General features: G+C 36.0%; 1 protein-coding gene across 3 annotated transcripts in view; it reads right to left on the reverse strand.

The window, feature by feature from the left end:
• The window catches only part of DACH1 (dachshund family transcription factor 1), a 417,765-nt gene that overhangs the window by 187,601 nt on the left and 209,367 nt on the right, over positions 1-20,797 (reverse strand). For all 3 annotated transcript variants that reach the window (XM_073795289.1, XM_033843676.2, XM_073795288.1), the window contains exon 3: positions 4,075-4,236. In XM_073795289.1, coding sequence (XP_073651390.1) covers positions 4,075-4,236 — 162 coding nt within the window. The remainder of the gene's footprint in view (positions 1-4,074; positions 4,237-20,797) is intronic.

Below are 20,797 nucleotides of genomic sequence, written 5' to 3' on the forward strand. Positions count from 1 at the left end.
AGCAATTTATCTGGCCTGTATGTTGTGGATAGCGTTGCCACTAAAAAGAATCCAGGACATTTTTCCTTCTTATCTGCAATGTAGCTCATATCAGCCAACCTGTCACAAGATAGTACTTGATATAAACAAGAGATTGCAAAGACATCTCAGTAATCAATATCAGGATGGCTACAGTATGGAAACCCCAACCAGTGCATATCATTTGTCTCAGCATCTATTTCTATGGCCAAATGAAGCATTAATTCAAATCATAAATCTATGGTGATTTAAATCTGGGAATGAGCACCTGCCTGCTTTAATGATTTATTTTGTACATTTCAGTAAGCAGGAGATTTGTCCATATGAACTGACAGGTCACCTTCAGATGCCAGGAGCAGACTGTTTATCACCATGCAGACTAGCATCTCATCTTAGCAAGTAAATATTAAACTAAAAGAATCCAATTGATTGTGGATGAGGGAGAATGGCGACACAGCCATATATTTTACTCAGCCTGCTGATGCCTCACTCAGATCTATCCTGAAGTCCTCACTTCTTCCTAAAGTTATCATTCTGTTGGAAAGATGCAAGCTCAAGGTTACCACGTAAAATTGGGATATAAAATAATTATTTGTCAGTGTCATAGGTTTCTTCAAACACCTTTTTTTCTGGCTAATTTTTACAATTCATATTAAGAACTAGAGAGGGTCTTCTATAATAAGAATATTCCTTCACCTCATCAAGCCAAATGAAATGAAACCAAGCAAAGAAAAAATTCTATTTTCTAGCAGCACTAAGGATTTACTTACAACCAAGGAGTAAGGAAGTGGGGCGGGGGAAACAGTGTTTCTACATAGAGAAGCCTGAAACATTTAAATAACGCGTGAGCCAGATGAGTATAAGGGAAAATAGAACCCTGAATTGACTTCAGAAATGTCACTGGATTTGGGCAGGGCTGAGTAGTAACAATACATCATTTAAGTAGCACCTCTCTGAGGGGTTTCGCTACTTCCAAGGGCCAAGTGACAGATTCGTGAGAGCTGTACATTTGTATTCTGAAATATAAGGCTTCTGAGATTCTTGGGATACCTCCTGGAATTCATAGGTTTCAATACCACTTCCTAAGCGCCTCGTGCTAGCTGATGTTCCTGGGGGATCCACCGCATCCTGTTATGACTGTCTGCTTACTTAACCACCCTACCCATAGGAGTGTACGCCCCTTGAGTGCTGAGGCTGTGTTAGGATTATTTTTGTGTTCCTAGAATAAGCTAAAATCAAACATACAACAAAATCCAAATGACGTCACAGCTACCCCCAAATTTCCTCACAGGCCTGCAGCTTAACAAATAATACCTAGCAGAGAGAATAGGAAAACAGAGGAGGAAGCAGTCAGTGGCTGTAAAAAGAGGAAGAAGGTGATTTTCAGGAGGGTAAGTTGGGAGAAATAATAGCAAAAGCAATACCCACATGACTAACATTATGGGTGACCAAAAAAATGTGATAAACAGACACTGTAATGAATAAAATGATAAGCACTTGTCAAATATGATTTCCTTTCATTCTCACGATGCAGATACTATTTTCTATGCCATTTTTCAGATGTGGAATGCGAGGCTCAGAAAGTTCACATAACTTTCCAAAGTCACGGAGCAAATAGTTATTGAACACTTACCATGAGGCAGGCACTATCCTCAGAACCAGAGAAGACTGGAGTCCATTTAAAGCAATTGCTCAAAATTGCCGTGATCTATGCAAGCTCAGCCTCCCATCCCCACCATTGCTCTGTACCTTCCCCCACTCTACCCCATCCCTCCCCTAAACTCTCTTTCCCTGATCTCTAGGTGAAGAAGAAGGGGACAGGGGGTGTGCTCAGGAAGGGTGATAAATCACAAATTCTTAGAGGACAGTAATGTGTGAGAATAGAATAAAAATGACAATGGATAACATTTCCCCCCAAATCAGCTACAGATTTCTAACATACATGATCCATGAGCTTTAGGGACTAGCAATGGCACTAATGTTAACACAATCTCAAAATATTAAGACCCTCTAGGAAAATTCAAATAAATTTCCGTTTCTGGTTCAAATTGGATGATGGGTGTCAAAAAAAAAAAAAAGAAGCAATATAAACTAGCAAGTGAATACCTTAATGGAAGAAAAGTGATTTCTTCCAACTAAAAAGCAAATTTAAATTGTTTCTTAGTTTAAGTCATTATGATAGCCTAGCTATCCAAATAACTATGATAAGCACAATTTGGTCAGAGGGCAAGTATTATTCCATAATATCAAATATTAAGTGTATGCCAACACTTAATTATGAGCTATGGTCTCTTTATCTTATGCCTGTTGGTTTCTCCAAAGCCAGCTTCTGTTCTGCTGCTCAGGAAATTTGACAGAGGTATAATGTTTTAATATATTTTGTTCAAGTGTTATTAAATTGCCTAACTTAACGATCCCTCCTCACAACACCAGCTACCAACAACAGCCCACATTAAAGGCTTACTCTCCTAAAATTTTGAAAACAATCTAAATCATGCTTTGGAATCACAACTATAGTTTAGAGTGGCCAATTACTTGTTTTTAAAAGTGTCCAATTTTGCTCTGTTTTACTGGGCAAAGTAAAAGACTAGTATTTTAAAATAATATGTAGTCAATAGTTCTAAAAACAGAATTACAATTCCTTCATTTTACTTCAGTATCGTTTTTAACTTTTAAAAGTTTAAATTGATGTGTGTAAACTATGCCCTAAAGCATCCATCGCCCTCCATCTTCTCAATAGAAGCACTGCAAATGCGAATGCTGGCACTTCCCTTAGTCCTTTTCAGATTTTGAGCCGTGTCTTTGGCTTTCTTCCACATCTTTTTGTCCAAGAATTGCTACCTCCTTCTTTATCATACTCTCAAGTCAAAGCCATTAACGCCTCTCCTTTTCTATTTCTCTTGTCTAGTTCTGTTGAAAAGTTCTATTTTTCCCCTTTTTACATTAGAAGCTGCTCTTCGGCATCACTGAAGTGGTGGTATTTTGTGTTTTGTGTATATGTTTTAAAATTACTTCCTACTAGGTTACTCATATCTAGCACATGATTCCATGAACAGTTGTGAAAATGACTATCACTGAAGTCCACAGTATTCCTTCATACACGCCCCATACCTGTAGGTCAATGGACTGAAAGTAGGGAGCTGCTGATTAGCTAAAGAAATAATCTGTTAAAATGTTGCACAGAAAAGGAAATCTAATTGAACTTCCATAAATTATTGTGTCCCTCATGAACATGTATGTTGGATATAGTCTTGTGTACATCTTGCATCCAAATTTCTCTTCCTCAATTATATTTTGAGCATGATTTCTACATTTTAAAGGGAAATAATACAGTGCAGTGGCAGAAAAAAATGTTTTATGTCACAAACACACAGACGCTAAAGATATCATCAATAAAAATTTAACTCTCATTTGAAGTTGTGTTTGACAAAACAAATTACCCAGATTAATTCTGCAAAGAGAAAGCTGTTCCTTTTTGGTTTAAACAGTAATGGTTAACTTTCCATCCCTCCATACCTCAAGAAAGAAAAAGATCAAATTAAGAAATTAAAGTGGCATTTTTTAAATAAGAGAAACTGATAATGGATGTATACAGAAAGAATTAATTATCAGCATAATTCTTATTCTTGGCAGTACATGGAAAGATTAAGTTTATATGTTTTGCTGCTAAGGCACATTTCTTATTTGATAACCAATGCGTTAAGAATAAAAAAACTAGTGTGTGGTTTTGTTTGTAAATATTCTTCTGCCATCTTACCTATAATAAATATTTTTGAATTCTGACTATTAGAACTTATTTGTATTATGAAAGATGTTAACTGAATTCTTACAGTAGAGGTTGCAGACATAAAGTTAATGCCTACATTTAAAAATAATGTTGCTAATTATTTATTTAGAGTGTGTGTTGTTAGGCTAAGTGGTTTCTTCAAAATGTACACTATTTTCAAAGCTAAAGGGTCCAACTTCTTGAACAGGTAGCCAATAATTTTGTTCTGGAAAAGAAAGTCATTGAGTAGCAAAATGATCACAGTAAGTTTCAGTGAACATAAAACTTACCGACACTTGAATTCATGTCCCCATTTTCAGAATCTGCTCCATGTTGGTTACTACTGGCATGATAGTTGCTCATAGCTTCTAATTTGATTTTTTTCACCTTCATTGCTTCGGCGATCGCTGCATTGGTAGCAGCGGCAGCTGCTGCAGCTGCTGCTGTCAAACCTTCAAAGAATAAATTAAAAATGAGGTAATTCAAATTCTGATTTTTCATGTAAGAATCCATGTGCTTTATAAAACACATATACAACATATTGAAGTATCTGCTTCCTTTATGCAGCACTCTGATATCATATATTCATTCCCAGCTAACCAGTGAAACTATGTTGATATCATAGAGTGCTCTCCGAACTCCCATATTCAATATTAGCAAAAGCATGATTCGTACACAGAAGGAGAGTAGTAGAAATGCAGACAGAATTCGCCCTCAAACAAACCCATCTGAACATGTCATTCCTGGCTCCAAATCCTCTACAGCTGCCTACAGGGGGGGTGGGTGGTGGTGGTGGTGGAGGAAATCTGAACTGCTTAGCTTAACTCACAAAGCTTTTCACTAAAATTGGAAACCTACCTAATCACCCAAAGTTTCCCTATTCTCATGCCATACTCCCCCTATGCTGAACGTGGCCCCAGTACCCACACGTGCCCTGCCTCTTCAAGCCCGTGCTTTTGCAATTGCCATTGCCTTTGTCTGGAACATTCTAGTCCTGTGATTCACTTCCCCTACTTGTCATCCTCCAGTATTCTAGTCCCAGAGTTGACCTTTCTAACCACTATGCCACACCGTCTCCAGAAAGTTTGTCTCTGTTCATCCAGAAAACGGGAGGTGGCAGTGATCATGAGATTAGAAAAAATAGTTTGAGGCCAGATACGGAAGATCAAAAAGTGAAGACCTGGCTTTAGGTACAGGCTCTAGGTAACCAGCAGAGGTTTTGGAGCACAGGAGCGATTTGTTTTCCTTAAACGTGTGAACTTTTACCGAGTCAATTCACTTCATCCGACATCCTTCATCTGCAAAATGAAAGACACTGAAACGTGTGAATGATCTCTGCTAACTCTAAAACTCTGACAGTCTATGAGAAGATATACACACACACCCACACACACCCTCATACTCCTTTTGCTATGTTGCTTCAGAATTTCTGGCTACAGCGCTTCAGCCTGCTTTGAATTTATGTATGATTTATTTCCACTTGCAGCTGGTGGATTTGAGACTGAAACCTCTCTCCCTCTTTTCCTCCCCACTTCTAGTTACTATAGCAAATAAGTTGCAGCCTCAGGAATTAGAAGGTCTTTTTCCCTAGAAACCTCTGCTTTTTTTTTTTCTTTTTTGAGGTTAGGAGAATACTTCACCTTTCCTTCAGATCAGACCAAAGAGACCTTGACAACTTTCACCCCAACGCAACAAGACCTTCAGACTGACTCTTTGCATGACAAACTGGTAACTGCCCCCTAAAAAGGCACTGATCTGAACTCAAAGAATTCATCTGGGTCTCCACTGAACACTTATTGCCTTTTAAGTCCCAACTTGAACTGATTCTCTCATCTTCCTATGATTGAATTTTCTCCCCAGTTACTCATTTCCTTCAAAGATGTTTCAGAAGATTTTCTTTCCTGTTCTCTTAAAATTCTCTTTGTGTTTCCCAGAAAATCTCTCTTCCTCAGTTTCGCCTTGTCACCAATGTGAACATCCCACTTGTCCTTTCCCTTCATTGCCTGGTGTTGTCCCATATCCAATTTATGACACATCTAGGGTCTTTATCTTTGATTTATGTGGCAGGTAAATCTTGTTCCATAGTATTCAAATAAGAAAGAAAAAACTACCACTTGAGATATGATTGTTATTATTGGATAGAACTGAATCAAGCTCAGTAGCATGAAACATAACTATGCTTGATATGGCCTTACACAAGCTATAAAATCTTCTTAAGTATGGTTTCTTCATCTGTAAAGTCATCTTATTCACAAAGGGATAATAGAAGGATTAAATAAGATAAACTATGTGAAGAATGCCACATAATGTTTAGTAAAAACTAGGCAGGCCTTGTGTTCTAGTTTTTACTGCAGCAAGTCAAGCCCAGTCCTAGCTATGACTCAAGCAGGATACAGTGGGCTGGCTGCAGCCTCCCTCAGCTAGAAGTATCCTGCTTCTCCTCAGCTGCCGGCATTAACCCTTGACTTTTAAAAATGTTTTTCACAATTTTATTATTTATCTGATCTTATTTATGGTACTCTTCTCTTTTTCCATTTGACAGTTTTTTCCCCCTTAGGTTTACACTTCTAATGCAAATTCCAACAGATAGATAGATGTGTATGTGACACACACATGCTATAACCATAATACTTTTGAAATATTCTATTTTCAGTCCAGTTTCATGAAAGCAAGAAGAAAGCTATGACATTTGCAACAGTTGCTGATTTAAGTTTCACTAACTCACCTAACTGTTTGATGGGTTCTCAAATTTAATTCTTTAATAGCTTTCACACTCAGACAATTTTCTCCATCTCCCCTGGCTTCCCCTAGTGTAAGCTGCCACTTTTTGTTCCCTGGAGTCTTGTAATTATTTCTTAACAGCTTCCACTTTCCCTACCTCCAATCTCTTATGATTCATACTGCAGTCAACGTGACCTTATGAAAACAAAAAGCTAACCCTGGCATTTGATGCCTGCTCTGAGGAACAAGGTGGGTGCTTCATGTGTCTGTCAGGGCCCTGTGTGCTCAAGTACCCTGCTTATCTGTGTGGCATTATCTTTCCCCCAGGTCTCCTTTGCTCTGTGTGCTCCAGACATATCGGGGTCTTTCACAACCTCTAGTGGACTACATTTCCTCTTTCAAGCCAGACTTTGCACATGCTGTTCAGACTTCTAGAAAATCTCTCTAGTCCCCTGCCCCAGATCTGTCCTTGCATCTGTCATGTGAGGCTTAAATATGATGCTCTAGGAGGAGCAGGCTCAGGACCCTGACTCTTCAATCTACCTGGGAAAGAGCTCCAACACTTCAAGAATCAGCCTAAGACTCACTTCTTTTAAAGAGCTGACCTTCTCCACCCTACTCCTCAAGAGTAGAGCTAGTGGTCCACTTACTTGTGTTCTCAGCCCTGTTGAATGAAAGTCTGCATTCTCTGTGCATCAGAATCACCCACAGGGCTTTAAAACCATGCAAAGAACTGAGTCCTACCAACTGAGATTCTGGTTCGGACACATCCATCTGTATATTTTGGTTGATTTTACTGTTCCTCAGGTCACTTTAATGTGCAATCTGAGAACAGAAACTCACTCAAACTCTTTATTGCTCCTTTTTTTGGGGCGGGGGGTGTTGCTCAGGGGGGTCAGTGTAGGGCTAGCTCCTCTGACTAGGTTATAACACTGAAAGGACAGAAATACTTTCTTAGTATATGTATCCCAAACATTGAGCACAAAGCCTGGCACAAATTGTCACTGAATGAAAAAACACTTCTCAAACTGGATTACATGGAAAGCCACAGGAGAAATATGGACATTATTTTGACAATATCCATGTAAGTAATTTAAAACATTATGTTCATATTACAGTCAATGTAAATATACTAGGAGTAGCAAATCTCATTAATTTAATAAAAAGCATTTACTTTCCAAAGCTACATCTGCCTAGGACTGGAGAGAATCATGAAAGTCTCACACTCACCTCTGCATTGATTGCACTTCCTGTTGGCCTTGCCATGGCCCTTTCAAATCTCTTATGTAATTCTCAAATTCCCTCCAACTTGCTGTCTCTAGTAAAAACTTATTTTAGAATCTATGCACTCACTCTAGAAAGAGGTCCCATTGTATAGTTTGTTCCCTATTGAAGCTGCCTTTGAAAAAATAAGTGTAATAAATTCACAAAATAACACTAGTTTTTGGTCTATACTTCATAGAGAGTTCACATTGTAAAAACACTTCCTATGCAATCAAGAATGCTCTACCTGTGCAACATGCATGCACCTAGAGATTATTATACCAAGTGAAGTAAGTCAGAGAAAGACAAATATCATGTGATAGCACTTATATGTGGAATCTAAGAAAATGATACAAATGAACTCATTTACAAAACAGAATCAGACTCACAGCTTAGGAAACAAACAATGTTACCAAAGGAGAAAGGTGGGATGGAGGGTAAATTAGCAAATTGGGATTAATAGATACACTCTACTATATATAAAATAAACAACAAGGACCTGCTGTATAGGTCCTTGAGCCATACTGAACTATATTCAATATCCTGTAATAACCTATAGTGAAAAAGAATATGAAAAGGTATATATATATATATATATATATATATATATATATATATATATATATATGTAACTGAATCACTTTGCTGTATACCTGAAACTAACACAACATTGTAAATCAACTATACTGCAAAATGAAATAAAAATTTTTAAGAAAAGAATGGTCTGCTTGTGTAAACATTGGCAACCCATAACATTTACCACACACTTTTCCTCCCTCCATAACACTTTCTCACTTAGAACTCTTCTCCACCTGCCTCATAATCAGACTTCAGCATATTCTCCTTCAATATCCCACCCTGAAGCAGTGAATTTATGACTGCTTTTAACTCTTCTTAATCAAAACAAGCCATTTTTCCCTTAGAACTAGGTAATCCAGCGTTTCTCCAAGTGATAATCTACATCAAATACAGCTGCAGTGTGGTAAAGTTGAAGGTTATCTTCCTTGGGGCCACATTCATAGACCCTATCTCTGAGATGGACTGAGGAATCTGTATTTTTATCTTTCAGTAGCTTGATTCTGATGCTCCCTGCCCTTAGATTATTTGATGACAGTAGTGTACATTATTAAAGTGTGTCTACACCTTACAGTAAAAGCTTTTTAGCTAGGTAGATCATCTCTGTGGTGGTTTCTGAAAGTGAGTATGCTTAAGAATCAACAAGGAAACTTGTTAAAATACAAAACAGGTTGGACCAATAATCAGAATCTAAGACATACTGCTGTAGTGTGATGCAGACTTTGGAAAAATGAGTCTTCTGCGCCTCTACCCTTGCAGAGCAGAAGCAAGGAGGCCAGCCAGGTAACACAGCACTTCTGTGTGTTATAGATCCAGTAGTCATGCACGTTATTAACTCAACCAACCACTTACATATACGAATCTATTTGGTATATACAGTAATTGTTAATTAAACAGCTTGGGTAATTTCTCCAGATTCTTCAATCAGGTAAAATTTTCACCAGGTTTCCTTCTCTCATTGAGAGAAAAATTACATATATATTACGTAATGCATGTGTGTGTGTATGGTGAAGAAACAAATAAATGAACAAAGGTTTTCTTACACTTAGGAATGATTAACCCATCTATTTTACCTCACGAAACTTTCTTTTTACACTTTCCAAGAACAATTATAGTATCTCACACACAAAGACAAAAACATACACTAAACTGAGAAGTCAAATGTAGTATAATTTCATTTTATTTTAAAAGGTTCTAAATCCAATTTTATCATCAGCAATGGGGAAACTTTAATGTATACTTAAAATTCTTTTGCCATTGATAAAATAATGTATTGAGAGATAGTTGGTTTAAAAAACATGTTTTCCTTCAGAGAAAGGATAATAAGTCATATACTGTGCAACTCGTAGACCTTCTTTTGGCCCTCAGAAAAGGGACTGTACATCAAACTTAGGCTAAAGCCCATAGGCCTTATGTCATGCAAAAATATTTAGGCTTCTTTTTTTTCTACTTGATCTTCAGGAACTCTACCACTTACAATTCAAAAGAATGAATAGATTTTTACACACATTTAGAAAAACAGCTTGTCATAGTAGTGTTTGAATTATGCTACAAACTCATTGCAGCAGGCTCCATTCTGTTCTACTCCTTCAGAGCAAATTTTATATTACTTTTTTAACCAGCTATTGTTAGAAATTCTTTATATTTATCTTGGCTTATAGATTTCTTTTACTTGTACTTTTTTTTCTTTTCCTTTCTTTTTTTTTTTTTTTTTTTTTTTTTTGCGGTACGCGGGCCTCTCACTGTTGCGGCCTCTCCGTTGCTGAGCACAGGCTGGACGCGCAGGCAGCGGCCATGGCTCACGGGCCCAGCCGCTCCGCGGCGTGTGGGATCTTCCCAGACCGGGGCACAAACCCGTGTCCCCTGCATCGGCAGGCGGACTCTCAACCACTGCGCCACCGGGAAAGCCCTACTTGTACTTTTATTTTTTGATGGTCCATGAAAACCTTTTAAAGTTCTTGTTGAAACAGTGACTGGCATGGAAATTCCTAGCTATGTAAACTCAGTATCATATAAGGAGTAAACATAAAGTCATTGGAAAACAAAACACTCCAAAAAGCCATACAAACTTTGGACAACATGCATCAAATTTATATGAACTACTGCAGCAAGTTATGTAATTCCTAAGGCTTCCAAATTCCTGTCTTTAAAGCAGAGATATCAGTTCTGACCTCATAGCAGTATTGTGGGGAATAAAGGTAAAATAATGTACACAACAGCATGGGCACATACTAAGCCCTCTGAAAATGGTAGTAAATATTATCAAGTAACCTGTAATATCCATCATGTCATTTAGTTTTACCTTTGTTCAGTTATTCACAAAAATGCAAATATGACAAAAGTTATCTAACAGTGTATGGTGAAAATTTAAACATTTGACAAATGGACACCTGAAAATCATGCTTCTATCAAATTATTTGATTTAGTAGCCTACACTGATCAAATTTATCATAAAATGACTGTCTCCACTCTGTGCTATATTGATACAAACCCTTTGCTACTTCAATTCAATATCCTGAGACCAATCCATGGGTTTATCATTTGGGAGGGAAGCAGGCATTATTATTCCTTGAGAGCCTTATTTTGCTTTGCAAAGATAGCATTTTTCTTCTGCTCTCAACTTTCATCAAAACAGCCTTTAAATCCTTCAAATGCTGTTATACAATCCTGATTGCTTTCTCTAAAAAGGGAAAAGTATCCCCATTCTATTTTTTCAAATAAGTTAATACCCCTAGTTATAAAGAGCAGATTACAACTATAGATTATAAATATCAATAAAAGAGACATATTGCTGTCAAATTCTTTCTCTGATCTGTTTGTTTGCTCATTAACTTGAAAGGTCTAATCTTTGATCTTTGGTTTCAAAGACATCAAGATGACTTCCAAATGTTTGATATGTTGTCTACTTTTACATCACATTCCATATAAAATGCATTTCCCAAGACCTAATGGCTAAATAAAATTAGTTATAAGCAAGAGATAGTAAGCATTCAAAGCTTCCATATGATAGACTTTTTATTAGGCTATGTCACTTTACCCAAATGTAGAAAAAAGTACTCTAACATGCACTCATTTATAGCCAATAGTAGTTATTATTAATATTCTGGAATTGATAAGTTATTTATGTCTGGCATTCTTCCTATTGCTTATTCAGGGAGACAGGCAGCTTATAAATATCTCATCACTCCACCGTCACAGAAATTTCATCGACAGTGCTCATGCACAGCTATTAGCAATATGAATCTAACCATTACAAGAAGGAGGAAAATCGAACATGTGGCATTAATACGCAGCCCTGGTTCCTAACCATCTGATAGGCAGATGGTGTGAAGCGGATTCTCCAGCTGAAATGAAGGGGCACATCATTTAAAACCTTGTTTGCATTCTAACTGATATCAGTGCCATATTGATATACATGATACATCATGGCAGTATTTGAACAATCTAGTTTGTTTCAGTCATAAATGTTTACAGCCTTGTTTTTTTAATCTTATAAGCATGTTCAGAAGAGTGTATTTTTAATTTATGAAACCTATTGTTTACTTCTGTTGAACTACAAGATTAGTGGAAAGCAGGAATATTAAATTACTTCAGCTAGAGCAATATAACAAAGACAGATGAATAAAGTGGGTTTCTATTTTCAATAAAGGATGTTAGTAAAGGAATTTTAAAATTAGCCCAGGCATTCTGTGCCTTAAATACATTTATTCATTTAAACCTTCTAGCTTTTTCTCCCCCAAGTGGCCTACAGAGATACTTAATGCTTTACATAGTCATTCATTTAAAACTCTCACTGTGTGCAATTAATCTTGTCCAACAATTCAATTCAGAAAGTAAAACATCAGAAAGCATAGTTCAATTCAACAGTCATTACTGTGAAGTAATCTTTCTGTTCCTGACAGATCCTATAGACTCTTTGCAAAACTCTGTTGAAGGTGCATTGTAGGCTCTACATGAGTTTGAATTACAACTCAGCTGAAATCACTCCAAGTCTTAGAAGAACTCTTGGCTCAATATAACAACTTGAAAACACCAGTACCTTTTTCCACCATGTCTTCTTCCTATCCTTATTTAAATACCAGCTGTCTAAAAAACTGAAACTAATTTTCCCAGTTATTTTATTTCTCAATACTTTCTAAATAAACAGAAATTGTGATTGAACTATGCCTGTCCTCACCCTTGAATGATGAAATAACAGAAATGATAATCAACTAGAATAAGTAACTTAATTGTAAAGCAGGGTAGACTGAAGATTTTGAGTGTGAGTTTGTCTCCTAATGTCCATTAGACTGATTTTTCTTGCCCTTTGAAACACATTTATATTCTGCAGAGAAAAGGAAAATTGATCTTAGAGGCTGCTAATGGAAACACTCCCTATATCAGTTTCCAGTTTTTCAATTGATTAAATTAGATTTTTAAATGTGTCAATTAACAAAAAAAAAACTACTAATTTGGAGAAATATACAGAAAGAGTTTATTATAATATTGATAATCACTAATAAATCGAGTAGACATCAAGTTTAGCATTCTTTTCTGATTAGCTTAAAATCTACAGTCTCCCAGAGTTTAGGAAGAAATAGCAGTAGTGAAGTCAGGGGGAGGGGACCCCATCTTGATGTTATTTGGCCACATGTAAAATCACTGAGAAACTTCCATGGAAGTTTTTGAAACACTCAACTTCTAATCACTAACTCATAGAATCAGGATGATACAGAATCAATTCAAATGTTTAAATTACTATGATTTAAAATAAGAAAATAGATAATTTATGAAAAGTTTAACCTGACACAACAAGGTCTTGAATATATAACTTTCACTTCGACTCTATCTGTTAACATTACCACCTTTAGAAAACTATTTCTTAACAGCCACTTGGAGTCTGGACTTATAAAACATAGACATGAGAAAGACTTTATCTACTGCGACCCTTTTATTTTACTGATGATGAGATTTAGGGGCAGCGAGGTTAATCATTTCTATAAAGTCACACCATTAAATAATGATAGATTAAGCCCAATTCCCCTAACTCCCACTTCAGCATTGGCCACACTGCCTCTGTCAATAAGCGAAAAAAGAAAAGTACAGAATACAGTAAACTATGGAATCATTGAAGGAAAATGAATCCTCTTTTCTCAAGTAGCTTATGGATTGCACAGGAAACCAAGGTTACAGACACTCAGATGATGCCACAAGTATAAGTTGATTCCACTTAAAAACCTGACCTAAATGTTCAGTTGTGATTCCGTTTTATAAAATTTTGAATATATCTGCCACAGAAACAACGGTCATTCAACTCTGTGCACAAAACTTTTAACCTGTACTACTGGTGAAATATATTGCTTATAATATTACCCTGAGTCCTATATTTTAGATACAGAGCAACAAGGAAAAGGAGAAAGGCACATAAATTATTTTCCTCTCTATATCTTGAATATAGAAAAAATTATAAATAGAACCAAATTGAAAGAGGTAACATTTGTCTTGAATTTTCTTTAAAGTGCTCTTCTCATTATTATTATTCCATTCTCCACTAAACTGGGCATTGGATGTTCTCATATTTGTCTAAGGCCCAATACTTCTTACTATGTACATGACTCATCACCCCAAATTACTCAAAGCATTGGCCCCAGGCAGGTGGCTCTTACCAACCTGAGAGTAGCTGACAGTATGTGACATTGTGAAAGGATGTTTTTAAAAGAGGCTACTTGTCAATATATTGGTGACAGTTCAGGCAGTATAATAAGTGAAAAGAGGAAACGGTGTCATAAATTTAATTTCCTGCCAAAGTCACCTCACTGGCATTTCAGCCTAAGAATAGTCTTTCCAAATGTTCTCCTACTTTTCTCAACACCATGTAAATGCTCTTCTAACTCCTTTGATACTTCAATAAGTCTCTTTTTTTTCTTTTTCCAGAATCCTGGTAGCATGTAGGGCTCTGTCAGTGTGTGCTTGTTGGTGAGGAGAGGATATGAGAAAAAAATTATAATAGAGGTGGTCATTTTTACATGCAAGTTTTGTTTGGGGGAGTTACCCAATGAGACAGAAATAGCTGGAGACGATGTGGCCAAAAATTTTTTCTGATATAGTAATATAAAGGAAAAGACTCAAGAAATATATATATATATATTACTATATATATACACACACACACCATTTTATATATATATAATGACACATACACACTTTTTAAATAGAGGTCAGGGTCTGGGTAGAGAAAAATATATAGCCATATTCACTGAATAACAATAGGATAGGAATGGAAGGACTATTTGAAGCAATATATTCTTCACACTTTTGTCATTGGGTTCTTACATTTATATCACCATCTCATTGAATCTCCATAATCAGCCGACAAGAAATGTATTTTCCCTATGTGATTTCAAGAAAAATATGAAGTGTGAGAGCCCAATTGTAGTGCTTGGAAACGTAGGATTTTAGTTGCAGTTTTAAAGTTGGACTATGGAAAAGAATAATCCTGATTAATTTAGAAAAATAAATACTGCCACATGACAAGGAAGATTACAAAGAAATATAGCTCTCAGTCCATAGCCTCAAGTGGTCGCCATCTCCTAGAGGATGGCATGAAGCCTTAATCATGGCATGCCTTTGTAATCATAGTCAGGTTACTTAATTTTTTTAGTGTAATTTAGACAAGTTACTTAAATTGTCTGATTCTGAGGCAAACTTGTACTTTATTGTTCAGGAAATAAATGCTGTCTATGTTCAAAACTATTTCCCTTCTGAGGTTTGATGCATATATTCAACCCAGCTCACCTACGAACAGAGCAGGTGGATGTCAAAGAATTACCAATGGTTGGCATTGCACTATTCATTTCTTTTTTTTTTTTTTTTTTTTGCTGCAAAAGCATTACAACAGAAAGAAATATCTAACTTCTAACATGGCAATAAATGCTAGTCTTTTGTACATTCCGATAGAACCTTTTACTTTATTTCAAAACAGTAGTAAGTCAGAGCAAATCTTCCATTTTCCTTACATCTCTTCATTTATGAGCAAAGTCTATAGTTGCACTGATCCAATGGCTTCTCTTGACCTAATTTATGTTGTACCATGAGATTCTATTAAAAGAAACTAAATCACTGCAGTAGATTTGTTCATCTTAAATAATTTAAGCTAATTGAAAAAAAACCAAACTAAAACTAAAACACTTCTCTCAAGCATTCAACTTCTGCATGTCAATTAGTAATTTAAACAACCAGCTAATCACAACAGCTTCGTGTGAAACACGAACCTGTGCTGTGTACACATTTCTCTACCTCCACGGAGCTGAAGATAGAAATAAACATCAACTCTGAGTCTGAAAGCATGTGTATCTATTCTGGAGTCATTAGACAATTCCAATACAATATTTTCACTGACTGATTTGAGACTTTTCTCAATTTTGCCAAATAATTTTGAAAAGAGCACGTGGAAAAATGAGAGGAATATCTGGAAAATCATATCCAATCACTCTTCTGGCAACGCGTTATGGAATTTCAAAAGTATAACATGACTTAAGCAAAACAAAATTTAAAACATTACTGTTATTCACCAAAGTTGCTATATCATAATAACCAAAAACTGAACTCCTATGGGTTGGTTTAAAAATTAAGAACCTAGCTTAATATTATTATGATTTTATTTTATTCTTGTCGCTCTGCTTCTTGTTGGTAAAACTTATCAAATATCAATTTAAGTCATGTTAATAGTAGCTCATCATGTTATCGCGAGTTATGCTATGCTAATTGTCCCATCAAAACTTATCAAATATCAATTTAAGTCATGTTAATAGTAGCTCATCATGTTATCGCGAGTTATGCTATGCTAATTGTCCCACTCCATTTGTAAAAGCAATGGTCATTTTCCTCATGCGACTATTTTATAATTCAGCTTTTGTTAATACCTGGAGTGCGTGGCATAATCACACATAAGACAGTCCCACAAAGAGTTACAAAGCTTTTAGCAGTATTTTTGCCATACATCTTCCTTCTGAGAATTAGAAAATTCAAACATAACTTTATCTTGGAAGTAAACCCTTTTGAAATATTGCTAAAGTGCACACTGAATAAAGACAACACACTTAAGCGGACTTTTCCCCCTTTAAACAGCATTCATCTTTTCAAAAGCAATAGATTCTCAGTCCACACGGAGTCTATTGCATTATTCATTTCATGTGCAACCTCATGCTGGACCATAAATTGTTACTTTATCTAATCAAAGGAGACTTAACTCTACAGAAGGTCAAAGGTTTAATTTTGTGAAGTATTATCTTACGCTATGAGTTTAACCGAAAAATAGAAGAAGAAAAACAGCCAAGAAACTGGTAATAAATGAACCTTTATTGCCTCAGGCATTGGCCTAGTTAATAAACTTTCATTGAAGGTTTCTTTCAACTGTTACGGACAATGAGAGGAAAAAAATCTTAAATTACAGCCATGTGTGACTTTTAAAGCAGTCATTCTTTTTTATCTCAACCTCCCTAGCTCAGGGGGAAAAAAAAAAAAAAAGACAAAGAGAGATTGTCTTCGATCTCTTAACCAAAAATGTATGTTTCTAAACAGATGAGAAAGTGCAGATAAACTTTTCTAAAAGCAGAGGTCAGCTTTGAACAATATAAAAAAATTCATTATTTAGGTGTTGAATCTTAGAGAACAACCTCTCTAGCTAAATGTAAAACTACAAAAGGGGGAAGAAGACATGCAGTTTTTGCAAATCTAACTCTTAAATTGGGTCTCCAACTTAGCAAAATATGATGCTTTGTCATCTCACCATTGGTGCACAAAGTCCACTGTAGATTTAAAATTCATTAAATGTATCGTAAATAAGTACATTATCTATGTACTGTCTGCCCTGTTTTAGACACACCAAAAAAATCCTTCTTTTATTTTCAGAATCAAAAATACTAGCAGTGAAATAATTCATGTTATCATTATGCAATTAAAATTTTTAAGAACAAGTCTATGTTTTTAGCTGATACTCTCATCCAACAATGGCCTGTGAATAGTTTTTTTTTTTTCATTATTTTCTAGAGAAGAAAATGAACTGAGTTCTTCTGAACTAAATCTCCCTTTTTGTCTGATATGAGTATTGCTACTCCAGCTTTCTTTTGATTTCCATTTGCATGGAATACCTTTTTCCATCTCCTCACTTTCAGTCTATGTATCTCTAGATATGAAGTGGGTATGTATACATGAATCTGTTTGCTGTACACTGGAAACAAACACAACATTGTAAATCAACTATACCCCAATATAAAGTAAGAATTAAATTTTAAAAACCCTCCTTTTTTCAGGAGGCATTGTATTGAGTATAAAAGTTATCATAGCCTCAACTGCAACATCTTAATCTCCACACCACAGCATAAATAAGATACAGATCCTCACATCACCAACAGAGTTACCCAAGCTGTGAGAAAGGGAAGAAGCCATGTTCTGCATCTTACTTTAGATACTCTTAAACAGAAAGGAAAGAGGGTTGGCTTGATGCTCTGAACTGGACACCCCTACCAGATCCTACCCACAAATCACAATGCTCTCAGCAGGACACCCAACCCTCTTCCCACCTGGCAGCACATGGACAGAATTGGGCTCTACTTCATTCCAGGGACATGTCCCCAGGATGCTATCTCGGGTCACCTTTGAATCCGAACATGATAGCTGCTTACACTGGCAGCACCAGGTGAAAGCAGGACCAGGGTCCCTACTAAGAGATACACTTCACACAGCTGGGAGACACTGAGTTCTCCCAGGGTCGAGGCTGAAGCACGTTGATAGTAGCAACTTTGCTTCTTTTCTATATTTGCCAAGAGAGAGAGAAAGAGAGAGAGAGAGAGAGAGAGAGAGAGAGAGACTAAGGAGAAAGTGGAAAACCTAGAAATTAAAGATGATTTAATGTAAATTCCGAATGGAAAAAAATGTTGCGTTCTTTGCATAGAAAATTGAGGATAAAAACACAGGTTTTCCAAAAGCATAGTTAAACCTGGATATCCAGAAACTGAAGCAGAGTGAGGCAATTCGTTGTTATTAATTAGTAGAGGGTTTTAGAATCAATGAATAGTTTTTGATTTCATGCAAGAAAGCAAGAAGTGCTACCCAAAGGTTACAGTGAAAAACACTGTCAATGATAAACGATTTTTTTTGCCCCACTCTATTTTCTACCTAATTTGTATGCATGCATGTAGTTGGGGAGCAAAAGAATGAAAAGGTGAAGAAAATGAAGGAACGTAAACTACTAGAACAGAAACACTGTATTTGAATGTGTATAGTAAATGGCTAGTTGTATACATTTGTGGATAAAGAACTTAGTAACAGCAAGGATGGTCATGCTTTATATAAATTTCAGTTTATTTAATTTACCAGTTTTTGAAAAAGGCTGAGGTACATTTAGAAAGTGACCCCAAGGTCAGAGAAGCATGGGAGAGTAACAAAAACAGGTATCTCAAATCTAATTCTTTATTCCATTAATCAAAGTTTTATGGGTTTGGGAAAGTTTTGCTACAGTACACAGAGAGGATAAGAAAAAAGAAAGATCAAGGGAATTCAAAGGATTTATTAAAAGTGCAGACGGTAACTCTGACTAGTGTTTTACCTAGATAGACACAATTAATTAATTGTAACGTTGTGAAACTCTAAAATCCTGAAAGAACGTGCTCATGCCTGCAATGTAGTAATGTAGCAAAATACTTATAATCTTTCAACCACCAGGAGCTTTTGTTGGTTTTTTAACCTAATCCACAGCTTGACATAGATCCTAGAGTAATGGAACACAGTTCTTTGATTGAAATAATATCTAAACATTGCTGTGCTAGCCCGGTGGCCTAATAGAAGTCTGTCTCTCTGAAACTCGAGAAATTCAAGTTTGGAAACAAACTCAGACACTGAGCTCTGGCTTGTAAGTCCTTGAAGAAAAGCCTTTGAGACAGGAATGCCCTTTCCAGTTTAACAGAACCAAAAACAGACATAAAACTTCTGCAACAGCTTTTCTTCCAAACAATGAGACAGTCAAAACAAATTTTCTTCAGCCACTAAAAAGTGACTAATAAGACAACAGTAGAGTGTTGGTAATCACAGAGAGTCTAATATATGTCATTAAAAAGCTAAGTATTTCGCAAGCGACCCATTCCACCAACTTTCTTCATTTTGGTGTGAAAATCTGAGCAATATGTACAAGTTTAGTCATTATTACAAAAGATCCATATCTTTTGTCAATTTTAGTCATGTGGAAAATTGCAAAGTGTTCAAAGACACACTAACAATACCTCAAAAGGAATTTATGTATATCACATAGTGGCGAAAAAGATCTATATTATTTTGTTTTATTCAATGTACCTGAAAATTTGCAATAATCATAAGAAAGCCACACTTGAATATTTTAGTGAGAGAAAAGTAACTTCTAGGTCTGCACTTGCAGCAGTAAATACACTCTGATTAAACTCTGAAAGGAAAAAAAACAATAAAATCTCCATTTCATTGTGTATCCTGATAAATTCCAAAAAACACAGAATATATATCATTACTATTTACCAATATCCTGGCATCTGGTAGAAACTGCTAAGCAAAAAGCAGATGAACAAAAAACAGGAAAGGCATGGGTAGCATTAAATATACCTGAGGCTACAGCCAAATTTTGATTTTGTTGGGATGCCATGCTTATCATATTAAGTAATGAAAGTGATTTTGACTTCATGTCTGTCATCTGACACTATCATATCACTTTATAAACATGATAATAACAATGATACTAGGATGACAATGAAACAATCTGCACACTGTCACAAATGTGAAGTCTTGACATATTTTATCATTACATTGTAAGGCATGAGCTGTGAAGTTGGGTGGGAAAGCAGAGAGCAAGTAAGAAAAAAATCACCAAATTACATAATAATAATAATAATATAATCCTAAAACCATAGCAGTCCTTCTAAAAAAAAATTTCAGGAGCACAGCTAGAGTTGGTTAAGTCAGTAGGTCAACCATGTCGAGGACCCAAATTATTTCCACACTTCCTTTCTGCTAGCCTCAATATATTGGAAAATATCTCCATGTTAGAAAGTTGGCTACAATAATTTTAGGCATCCAAGCAAAAAAGTGAGGAGCTATTTATTCTATATATTTCTCTTTATCACACAAAGACTTCTTTCTCAAGAGACACCTTAACGAATCACCCCTCAGAACTCATTAGTCATAATTATATCACCTGATCATGCCAGTTTATGGTTGGAGAAAAATGTGAATTTCTTAATAAAATTAGGGCTTTGTTATAAAGGAAGAGACTGATAAGGGGTTATTGGGTAGCAACTAACAAGACCTGCAATAAAAGCTTATTGGGGAATATTGAAGAAAATTGTCAACAGCCTCAAATAGAAGCCCAAATACATTGCTATTCTAAATCTTCCATCATTTTAAATCTGTCCCATGCTTGCTCAACAGTGAGAATGTACCTAGATTCAGAGGATA

Source organism: Tursiops truncatus, chromosome 18 (genome assembly GCF_011762595.2).
Source record: "Tursiops truncatus isolate mTurTru1 chromosome 18, mTurTru1.mat.Y, whole genome shotgun sequence".
NCBI lineage: Eukaryota > Metazoa > Chordata > Mammalia > Artiodactyla > Delphinidae > Tursiops > Tursiops truncatus.